The following is a 12,387-nucleotide window of genomic DNA, read 5'->3' as shown; positions in this document are numbered from 1 at the left end:
AAAAAAATATTAAATTAATGGTGATTTTTAATTTTGCTTTTTATTTTTATTGATTTAATTTTTTTTTCAGTTCACATCGAAAAAATAACCTGACGAAAGGATATAAACGAAGGAAAGCTGCTCCAGTATCCTGTTTTATTTTTTCCAAATAAATGCAGCTATTGTTCCAACGTGGGAGATTTACCGATCGGTGAGTCGTTTTTTTTATTATTACAAATGAAATTTTACTGTACATGAAATTTTTATCTTATTCGATTATTTATTTATTTACATATAAAGTTCCCGTGGTCCAAATAGACCAAACATGGGTAACTAAAATAAGTACAAAAGAAAAATAATTAAACTTGATGAAAAGGAAGTAGAAAAATTCGTAACAAAAACAGATTTTTTTTCCCTCTTATCAGTTTCGTAAAAAATAGCCTTGATAATAAAAATTTATTTGATTCAAATAATCGATTACTTAACTATTAGAAAATAAATATTGTATTAAATAATTATTGAGTCAATTAATTTATATTCGTTGCAAAAATAATATTTGTTTCAAATACAAAAATTATTGGTTCAAATACAGTTTATTTAATTTAAATAAAAATTACAAATATTTCTTAAATAATAGTCAAGTAACTGATCATTTGAATAAAATACATTTTTTTTCAATGTATTATTACATATAATATATTACAAATTTTTTTTTTATATTTTTAATTAAAATTGAAATATTTTTTTTTAAACAAAATTGAAATTAAAATTGAAATTTTAAAATGAAATCTCCCAGAGGAAGGTTTGGGTCAGTTAAAAATTTTAAAAGAATTTTAATAGTACTTTAAAACACTTTTGCGTGTATATATAAATTTTATAACCTTATACAATGTGGCAACTTGATTCATAAAAGTTTTTGTGGTCAACCATATTTTATTTTTATTTCTAAATTTTGGTTAAATTTATTTTCTGAATTCAACTATAAATATATTTATCACATAGTCAATTTAAAAAAAAAACATAATTTTTTTTTTTGTCTATTTTTACATATTCAGTTAAAATTTTATGAAAAAAAACAAAATTTAACTAATTATTCGTCTGCTAAAATAGACATCATTAAAATAGCGCGCGTTCTCTTGTCACATATTTAAATCTGAAAATGAAACAATTAGTACCTTTATTCTACATTTTAAGACAAGTTCTTGTCGTTAGTGTTTAATCGCGAGAATCTTAGTTTAAGATAAATCTGGAATTTCAGGAAATCATCTGCGTTGACATTAAGGGGATGAAAAATCTTTTTTTTTTTTTTTAAAGACAATAATGATGCATCAAGTTCATGATGAGAATTTTAAGATTATTTGCCGGTGTCGAGGGGGAAAAAAAAGAGGGATGTGTGTGGGGGGGAGGGGGTCGTTATTCTACAGGCATGCGCTTTCTGTTCTGCGTTTCTCATCGGCAATAGTCGACGCAGGCTCAGTCGCCCGCGACTTCGGCACGCGATACTATTGGATTCTTTTCTTTGAATGGAAACCGGTACCGGTACCACGCGTTTTTCCACTCAAAAAAAAAAAAAGAAAATAGAAAAACCCCGAGCATTTTTTCTAATTTAGAAAAAAAAAATATAAACACTTAAAAAAAAATGAGTGTGAAAATTTAGTTTATTTAAAATAAATAAGCGATAATTTTTTATTTATAAAAAAAATTTAAATATTTTTTTTTTTGGAAACCAGACATAGGAATTTTGATAATTGGATTCATAAAAAAAAAAAATTATTGTCAGTTTTTGAATGAATATTGTTCATATTGAATGAACACACGTGGATTGAGAAACACGTGTGCGATCGTTCACGCGATAACATATATATAATCTATTGTTATTTAAATTTAATTTTTGAATGGATGGTCCAATTTTCGATAAGATTTTTGTTTTTTTGTTAGTGATAAAAAAAAAAAAAAAAAATTGTTTCTGTGAGTGTTTGAGCATTAAATGCTCCGATCATTAATAATAAATGAAGGAAGCGAGTATCACGCTTGGAGAGATAAATCTTGATTTGTTCGCTATATTATGTTCTCTTGAATGGTGATTACAAGACAGTGCATTGCACAGGTAATTAGTGATGCAATATTGATAATCGAAATTATTGTCGATTTTTTTCTGAATTATATTATATTTTAATTTTATGAAAAAAATAGAAATGTTTTTTTCTCATTGTTATAGAAATTTTTTTTTTTCTAATGTATTATAATAAAATTATTTTCAAAATTGGAAAAATTAATTTCAAATAATATTTTTTTTCTTCCAAAAAGAATTTGATTTTTATTTTAAAAAAATATTAGGATATTAATTCTGATAAAAAAATTGCAGATGATTTTATTTTTAAATTGGAGCCAAGATATATTAAAAAAAAAAAAAAAGATTTTCCTAGTGTTAAATTGTTTTTTTTTTATCAATTTTTGTTTTTTTTTTAATTAAATTGAAAATTCAAATTTTAGATTTTAAATCTTAATTTATACTTAATTTTTGTCTTCTTTAACAAATTAAGGTCCTTAAAAAATAAAAATGGACAATTTAATATTTAAAATTTTTGAAATAAAAATTTTATTAAAAATAATTTTCCAAAATATACTTCTTTTAGTTTTTATATAAATTTTTTTTAAAGTAAATTTTATTTAGGTATTTTAATTGCATTTTTAAGAAATATGAATTCAAGTTTATATATTTTAATTGCCGGAACAATAATATTTTGACGATATTCGATTAATTTATTTATAATAATAAAATATAATGTTCATGTGTAAATAATGTCCTAGAAAACAGGAAACGATTAACTTTGAAGTTCATTTACATTTAACAACTGTTCAACTTTATAATCGATTGAATGAGAATTTTTGTTATTTATTTTTCGCGAAAGTAACACTTTCTAAAATATTGTAATTAAGTTTTTTTTTTTAAAATCGTGAATATTCCGGTTCAGTTTATCGATAACGAGGACTTACTAAATAATGAAGAATATCCTTTTTTTTTTTTGGCCGAGGGAAACAATTATATATTATAAATTTAAAAATTGGCTCTAAAAATATAAAATCGTCTGCAGTTTATTCTCATTTTTAGTATATCATATAATATTATTAAAATAAGATGAAATTTTTTAAACTAACCTGATAAAGAAAAGTTTTTTATTTTAAGAATAATTGAAAAATTTCAGGAAAATTATATTCTAACTAAGATTATTATCTTTTCAAATGCAAGAATAGAATTAATTTCATTTTTAAAATAGACGATAAGAAAAAGTTTTAAAGAATAAAATTTGCTTGAAATAAAAAAATAAAATTTACTTGAATATTTATATATAATTACTTTTTACTTCTATTATTTATTATTTAATTTCTTACAAAGAGAAAGATTAAGTTTTTAAATTATTTTCTAATTTTTAGAGGATAATTGGATATCAGTGAATTAAAATTTTGTAATTTTATAAATTTTTAAAAAAATGATATAATAAATATTATAAAATAATTAATATTTATAATATATAATAATTATAAATTTTTATAAATTATTTAAAATTTTTATAAAAAGATGATAAGAAATCTTAAATTTAGAACAAAATTTGCGAATTTAATTACATAAATACTTATACTTAATTACTGTTCAATTATTTAAATTATTAAATTAGTAATTAGTAATTATTTAATTACTATTTAATTTCTATCAAAGAAGAATCAATTTTTTTAATTATATTCTAATTTTAAGAATTTAATTTTCAAAAAGATGATAATTTTAAAAGAATAAAATTTTGCGAATTTTACCAGAAACTTAATTTTTTATAACATATTCTAATTTTGAGAGGATAATTGAATATCAGGAAAGTTTCATTTAAAAAAAAAAAATTTTCTCTGAATTTAAGAAATTCCTTAATTTTTGGTAACATTTTTTTAAAATCATAATTGCATCACTATTATCAAAAAAAAAAAATTGAATCATAGAACAAAAGGAAAGAAAAGGACCGGGATGATGTAAGTGTGCGGATTAGAGGTCGTCACGACTTGAACTGAAGATGTCGAGAGATCGGATGGTGTTGACAGGTGAATTTTTCTGCGTTTGCCTTGTGCTCGTGGGAGTTTTATTGGTGGATGGTAGACATCATCAGGATGATAATCAAGTGGTCCATCGTCATAGACACAGACATGAATCATGGCATCACAATTATCCCAGATTATGGAGAGATGATAATAATGATGATGATAGTAACAATAATGAAGATTACGATGGTGATGATGAATCAGATAATGATTATGATTCACAATTATATTCTAGAAATTATTTAAAGGACCATCGTGATAGATATGATTCACGTTATTTGAGACCATATTATCATCATCAACATCAACATCATCATCATTATCGTGGTAATTTAATGAAATTCAATGATAGACGACGAAAATCACATTATGGAATTAGAGAAAGAAATCATCGAATTCGACCAAGTAGAGATAGGACTTATCGTAAAATTCCTTGGGACTATGATAATAATAATGACAATGATGATGGTGATGATGAATCAGATTATTATGAGGATTATGATAAATTAAATCGTTATAATGATGAGAATTTAAATGATAGCGATGATTTTTATCCAATTAGAAAAAATTTCCGTAAACATCGAATGGATGATTATGAAAATGATGATTCCAAAGAGCGTGTTTCATCGAGATGGGATTGGAAGTTCAAAAACTTGATTCGCAAGGACGACAGGAGAGATCGTAGACGAAAATTCGGTTACAGAGGTATAGCGCGAAACAGGTTTCATGATCTCGATGATGACGTCGATGAGGTCTTTAGAAGTGGTAAAAAAAAGAATCATAAATTAAACGGTACACGGCATGATTATGATGAAATTTTGGATGATCTATTTGATGATGATGAAGAAGATGAGGATGATAATGACAATGATGATAAAGAAAATGATGCTGATTACAAAGAAGATGAATATTCTAAAGATGGAAAATTTTTCAAAAATGAAGGAAGATATTATAAAAATGATAGAAAATATTTTAAAGACGATGAAAAATATCAAAATGATAGAAAATATTTTCAAGGGAATGGTAAAATTTCCAAAACTAGTGGCAATTATTTCAATATAAATGACGATGAAACTAAAGAAATAAATACAAAAAATGATGAGGAATTAAATAATGATTTTTATGAAAATGATGTGAAACCATCATTAAAAAAATATGACGACATAATTAGACGATTGACATTTGATGATCCAACGACGACAACAACAACAACAACAACAACAGAAAAAAATGAAATTCGACGAGATTATAGAAATATTGAAATTGGAAAATATCTTAAACGTGATGCATATGGTAATTTGAAATATGAGGCAAAAAATGATTTGGATTTTGTGACAATGAACATTATGAATACAACAACAGTGAAATCATTGGATATTGAGAAAAAAAATAATATTACCGATAGTTTAAAAAATGATGAAATTAAAGGAAAACATCATTCAAAAATTGTTAATGTGACATTAAATAAAAGTTCCGAGGACTATGATTATGGTGATAATGAACAGGATGATGATCCCAGTATGCAGACTGATGGCAATAATGCGGTGAGCGTGATTCATATATATATATATATTTTTTTGTCGAATTATTTAGAAATTAATGAGACTTGATTCTTTTTCTTTCTCTCAAATTTTGTTTTTCGAAATATATAAGAACTCTTGGAAGACAACATTCCTATTGAAATGCAAAATTATGCATAGAGGTGACTTTTTAAATCCGTTGGAATTTCTCGATTCTAGATTTCGTTATAAAAGAGACAATTGAGGTCGTTTAAAATTTTATCAAAAATTTAAAGCAAATAAAAATTAAAAACAAATTTTAGTTACAAATTTTTAGAAATGTATTTTTATTTAGTTGAAATTTTACATTTTCGTATTTTTTGTTTTTTTTTTTAATTTTGCCGGAGGATAATTTTGCATAATGCATTCAATGCAATTGAAGTTAGAAAATGGTATCTGTGCATTTTGTATATATAAGTATACCTATAGATCTCACACGAAGGTTTGCGTGAGTCGATCAAAGTGATGCTTGACTTACCAACGAGATCGAGTTGAATCAACCTTGAAGAAGGAGATTGCGATTCACTCCCCTCTTTTCTAGGATATGCATTTCTTCTTTAGTATTCTTCCTTACGTTTATATAGAACTCGATATTGTTCACAATGTTGAGAACCACCCTGAACTCTCTTTCAATACACAGATCACTGACTTGGAATATATATGATTTTAAATATGCAAAATCAAAAGGCCAAGGTTCAAATTAAATATATTTTCAAATAATTTCAATATTATATGTTATATATTTCACTGAAAAAAAGAATGTCTTATTTTAAGACACCTTTACCCTCATTTTTAAGACATTTTATTATGTGTCTTACACTGTAAAAAGAAAGGTATTAATTTAATACCGACTTTATGTACTAAATTGTCATTTGGTTCTATTTTGATACCTAAAATCGGTACTGTTTTAATACTTTCTTATTACAGTGTAATCTTCGACCAATAGCGGAACATAGATATTTTCCTAGCCATAATGAAACAAGTAAAGAAAATTTTAATACGTTTTCTAAGTGTCTAGTGTCTTAAAATGACATCTATTTTTGCAGTGATTTAATTCAAAATTTAGAAAGTGGTTAAAAATTACAGTTACATAATATGAATTTTAATAAAATAATAATAATAATGGAATTTCAACTCTCGATTTAGAACAAGATTCTTAGGCAATAATTATATTAAAGTATTGTTATTATTTTTTTGAAAAAACTTCATTATATCCGTTTTAAGGCCTATCTCTGCTATAAATAGAACTAACACATTTTAATGATTAATTACTGCATTGTCTTACAAGATAGTTTTATCATTTGATCACCTGAATGCATATATGATTTTTATATATACCCTTTTTTTTTTGTTATTCATGACCCCGATGCAGAAATAAAAATTTACCCACTTCCGGTTTAATTTCTATATATATATTTCTATAATTTATGATTATATTATGCAATTTTTGAGAGTTTACTAATAATTGCTTTTCCTCATTGTTCTTTAAAAGTGATTTTTATAGTATTTACTTAACGGGAACTTGAAATTTATGGTAAAATTCATTTACTCAACGCGCACTTTGTAAGGGTATTATATGTACTTTGAATAAAGGAAATAACATATTTGTAATATTAAAAAGAGATAGAAAAATATAAGTGAAGATATATATTTGATATTATTAAATTTTTTGTGGGTGATTAAAAAAAAAAATGCTTTCTTAACGTGTTAAACATTAATTTAAGCACTTCCTGTCGTTTAGCGCGCTTACTTTATGTGTATACATGTTTATCTTTAACATCTGTACCATTAATTCACTTTTGCTTTCTAAGATAACTTATTGTATTAAAGACATTAATGCATAATTTGATAATTCTTTTTATTAAATTCACAGAAAATTAAAAGGCATTAAAATAATCTTCAACGCTTCTTATTTTAATCCAATTTTGCTTATTTTAATACCAAAATGGATTAAAATAAGAAGCGTTGCAGCTTATTTTAATGCCTTTTAATTTTCTGTGTTATATTAGTTAATTGTGATTTTTAAACTACTTTCTAAATTAGTGAAAATTTCTACTAATTTTTAGTCATTTTTCACTAAAACTTTGGTAAAAAAAAAAAAAAATTAATATATAAGCACCTGGTAGAATTTTTTTTTTCTAAGTCATAGTATATATATATATAAAGAAAGTACCGCTTTTGCAAAGCTCCAAGAATTGCATTCCCATACAATCTATTGATTGTGCTGACTTAATGAGCGTCTAATTTCATTAAGTCTCATCTCGTTTAGATAAGAGACGTTCTTTACGTGCACACAATGCAAGAGTCTTGAAGATGTAAACAGTTTATATACTGAAACATAAGACACGTGGACTTATATACATATATATATATATATATGTATAGCTTTAACGAAATTTTACCTTTCGATTAAGACGATTCAATCTTTGAAATATACCGTTGCCATATTAGCTATAATATACTTAAGTTCATTAAATTTAGTAAATCAATTAAATTAATTGGAAATTAATTAATAAAAATTTATTATTAATTATTTACTATTCTTTTTATTATTATTATTATTATTATTATTGTTATTAATAATATAATTATTAATATAATCAAATATACAAATAATTATTAAATATATTATTAATACTACTTAAATATCTACCCTGAAAAAAATTTATTTGAGTCAAATAATCGGTTACTTGACTATTATCAAATAAATATTAACTTTAACCAAATAATTTCTGTATTTAAGATAAATACCATTTACTAGACTCAAAATAAAAATTATTTGGTTCAAGTTAATATTTATTTGATAATAGTCAAGTAATCGATTATTTGAATCAAATAAATTTTTTTTCAGTGTATATAAAAGAATAATTTTTATTTTTTTAAAAAAAGTATCTAAGCAAATTTTTTTTTGTTAATGAAGTTTTATTTGTTTATGTGTAACATGTTCTATGAAGTATAGCAAAGAATTTTTTTTTTATATAAAACTTGAGACATAGCATTTAAAAAGTAGCAAAAAAAAAAATTGTCTTTCAGTGTATATGCGATTGAGCAATGTTGTTTAAGGCTTGAGAAGATACATCTCGGGTTTCTCAAGAGGCCAGACGGCCTTTATTGCGAGCTTTAGCAGGGCATAAGTTATAAGATACGTTTTGCCACTATATATACGCGCATGTACATAAACTGAATAGAGAAAGCCAATCTTTGAACTCTTTTTTTTTTTTTTAAATATTATGCGCAAGTTAGGTTGAAAACACACACACACGCGCGAACATTAGAGAAACATTGCAAACCACCGTTCTTTTTTTGCGGGCTCGTTAACGAATTAACGACTTGTTAAAATAAAAAAAAAAGAAAGAGAGAGAGAGAACGATAACGGTCCTATAAGCGGGTGATAATGGCCGATAAAATAACACTCGATGATTTAAGATCCTAACTTTCTTCTAATTGGGTACCTGAGCTTCCGAATTATATTTTGACATGAAACTAGTTCGTTTTCCTTCTCCTAGTATAATTTTATTATTATTATTATTTCGAGTGTTTTATAATATTTCATTTCTAAAAATGACAATATTACACTTTCCTATAGATAATTTTATCGTTTCTTGTTAGATATATAAAATGTCCTCATAAAAGACGTCAAGCCATTTGTCACTCGTACAAAAGTTGAAATAAAAAAAAAACATCTTGAAATTGATCTAAAGCAGAAAATCGATTTTCAAACGTTTTGGATTTACAACTTGCAAATTGGATGTCAGGGAAAATATATTGTTCAAAGGTCGTTAAGTTCATTGACATTTTGGGTCGTGTATTTATATGAGAATAATTTCGGTGTATATATGTATTTCAGAACTTCAAAATATTTCATTGACTACACGATACTTCAGATGATTTAAGTTAAATTTAGATAATTTTTGAATACTTAAAAGATACTTCTTGCACGATATTTCAGATATAATTTACGTTATTTTAGATAATTCAAATACTTTAAGATAATTTACAATACTTCAGATAATTTAAGGTATCAAATTATATTTAATGAAGGAAGTAATTTATAAAGAAAAAGAGCAAAAATTTGTTAATGATTTATATTCGAGACTGATAATTCTAATCACACCTCCTCTCGTGGCTTGAACAAGATATGAAGTTTAAGAGCTCTTTAGCTTTTACTGAATTCATTCTGAGAACTTAATAGAGAGAGAGCATATAACAAGTGGCTTATATTTACGGCGATTTGTCTTCTATATAATTCCCTGAATTCTTAACATATTTTCAGTCGTTATCAGTTTATGGCAATGCAAAGTGACAGTGACTAATACAAATATTTATATAGCAGTATAGCTCACAATGTAGCAAACATTGCTCATTCTCTTGATATATATATATCATCAAAAATACCAGTGGCTCTAAGCCAGAAAACAAAGAAGTATATATATATATTGAATCGTCAAATCATGATCATGGTAACGGTTGCCATGGAAACTGTTGCTATGATAACGGTTGCTACGGTACCGGTTGATATGGTACCGGTTGTTATGGTACTAGTTGTTATGGTACCGGTTGCTATGGTAAATGTTGTTTTGGTACCGGTTGTTATGGTACCAGTTGTTATGGTACCGGTTGCTAAGGTACCAGTTATTATGATACCAGTTGTTATGGTACCAGTTGCTATGGTACCGGTTGATATGTTACGGGTTGTTATGGTACTAGTTGTTATGGTACCGGTTGCTATGGTAACTGTTGTTTTGGTACCAGTTGATATGGTACCGGTTGCTATGGTAACTGTTGTTTTGGTACCAGTTCTTATGGTACCAGTTATTATGATACGAGTTATTATGGTACCAGTTATTATGGTACCAGTTGCTATGGTACCAGTTGATATGGTACCAATTGTTATGGGACCAGTTGTTATGGTAACAGTTATTATAATACCAGTTATTATGGTACCAGTTACAATGGTAACTGTTGTTATGGTACCAGTTGTTATGGTACCAATTGTTTTGGTACCAGTTGTTATGGTACCGGTTGCTATGGTACCAATTGTTATGGTACCAATTGTTATAGTACCAGTTATTATGATACCAGTTATTATGGTACCAGTTGCAATGGTAACTGTTGTTATGGTACCAGTTGTTATGGTACCAGTTGCTATGGTACCAGTTGCTATGGTAACTGTTACCATGTCAACCGTCCGAGTGTAAAATTTTTGAAATACCTGACATGATTTTCCTTTAAAATAAAAAATTTCAACAAATTCAGTTTAGTCGACAAATTTTTTAAGGGCAAATTTTTTTCTCTCTCTCTCTCTTTCTTTATTTTTGAACTTGACTTTTTGAGTATATTATTGTCTCTCCGACATGGCATCGTGATAAATAAGGCATTTGGACTATAAAAGCGTGCACACTATAAAAGTGAATCATGTCATGAAATTTATAACCCTCTTTTTTTTTTTCTCTCTTTCTCTCTCATTTTGTCGCGGTATATATAATAATGTTGAAAGACTTGGTTGGAAATTGGGACTATTTAAGGACTTGATTCTTGGAAATAATAGCAATCGAGTGTAGTGTGTCTCGCAATTGTTGTTGTATTCTTGTTTTTAGGGTGAAATGAACATTTGACCCCCGCGAATACATTTGCGTGTAATAGCGTCGAAAACGAATTCTCGCGCAACGTCCTTTATATATATATATATATATATATATATATATATATATATACTCTGTGTTTGGACCAAGAGAGTGTGACAGAATAATTTATGTTCTTCGTCTTTACAAGCGAATGAAACCAACTTCGTGTATATATACACATGAGTTGCAATTCGCTATAGGCTTTTCACACGAGGATATGCGAATGCTTCCGGTGTATATTATATATACACGATTTCATGAAAACCGTGAAAATGGAAACCATGCGCACGATTTTATTGCGCAGCTACCAATAAATTTATGACTCTCACGGCGTGAACTATTATGCGATTATGCACTATTATGCAATTAGGACTTTATTCCCTTTTTGAGAATTTTAAATTGCGTTACTAATACAATATGAATTTCTATTTTTTTTTTTTTGAAAAATTTTAATTTATTAGCATTCTTGTTCAATTGTCCGAATATTAATTTGACCGAAATTTAACTAATAAATTTTTTTTTAACAAATTGCCAACATTTTTTGAGAATTGTGCCGAAAAAAAAGAAGAGAAAAATTCAAAGTAAGATGTCAGTTTAATTTTTTGTTTCCTTTCGTAAACTAAAAAAAAAGCACTTTACGACAGAGGAAGAGAGAGAGAGAAAAAAAAAGAGAGCGAAAGTTATACCAAAAAGCAAAATAAACATAAAAAAAGAAAAAAAAAAAAATTTGACCGACAATGACGCGACCGCAGTAGATCGAGCAACTACTGACCTGACGAGCCGAGGCTAATGATTCACCAGAGATTGTGAGCCGCCTTTTAGTTTTTAAATTGACCCCACTGCGAATAATATTCAGACACTTTTAACCTCTTCTTTTTTATTTTGTCTCAACAATTTTTCTTTTTATCAAACGTTGCTTATATATACAATTCGACAAAAAAATATTCTTCATTTTATAATTTTTATTATTTTGACGAATTTATTTATTTGTTTCTTTAAAAAAATTTGTTGAGATAAAATATTGAAAATAAAATAAATAAAAATTCTGTGTAATAAATATTCGATAAAATAAAAGTTTTGTGCTAAATAGAAATTCTGTTAATTGAAAATTTGGCAAAATAAAAGTTTTGTGTTTAATAGAA

General features: G+C 26.3%; 2 protein-coding genes across 5 annotated transcripts in view; one reads left to right on the top strand and one right to left on the bottom strand.

The window, feature by feature from the left end:
* The window catches only part of LOC127287796 (zinc finger CCHC domain-containing protein 10-like), a 158,190-nt gene that overhangs the window by 12,423 nt on the left and 133,380 nt on the right, over positions 1-12,387 (bottom strand). The gene's annotated exons all lie outside the window — the stretch shown is intronic.
* The window catches only part of LOC127287785 (protein PFC0760c-like), an 84,530-nt gene continuing 73,590 nt past the window's right edge, over positions 1,448-12,387 (top strand). The window contains exons 1-2 of one of the 2 annotated variants that reach the window (XM_051314909.1): positions 1,448-2,086; positions 3,967-5,606. In XM_051314909.1, the coding sequence (XP_051170866.1) occupies positions 4,038-5,606 (1,569 nt within the window). In that variant the 5' untranslated portion in view covers positions 1,448-2,086; positions 3,967-4,037. Of the gene's footprint in view, positions 2,087-3,949; positions 5,607-12,387 lie in introns of those variants that run through there. The other variant, XM_051314910.1, reaches the window with a different exon arrangement.

This window comes from Leptopilina boulardi, unplaced genomic scaffold (genome assembly GCF_019393585.1).
Source record: "Leptopilina boulardi isolate dan_hultmark-lab unplaced genomic scaffold, ZJU_Lbou_2.1 LbouV2_372, whole genome shotgun sequence".
In the NCBI taxonomy this organism is placed as follows: Eukaryota; Metazoa; Arthropoda; class Insecta; order Hymenoptera; family Figitidae; genus Leptopilina; species Leptopilina boulardi.
The sequence above is the reverse complement of the archived record's forward strand: the minus strand, read 5'-3'. Positions and strand labels throughout refer to the sequence as shown.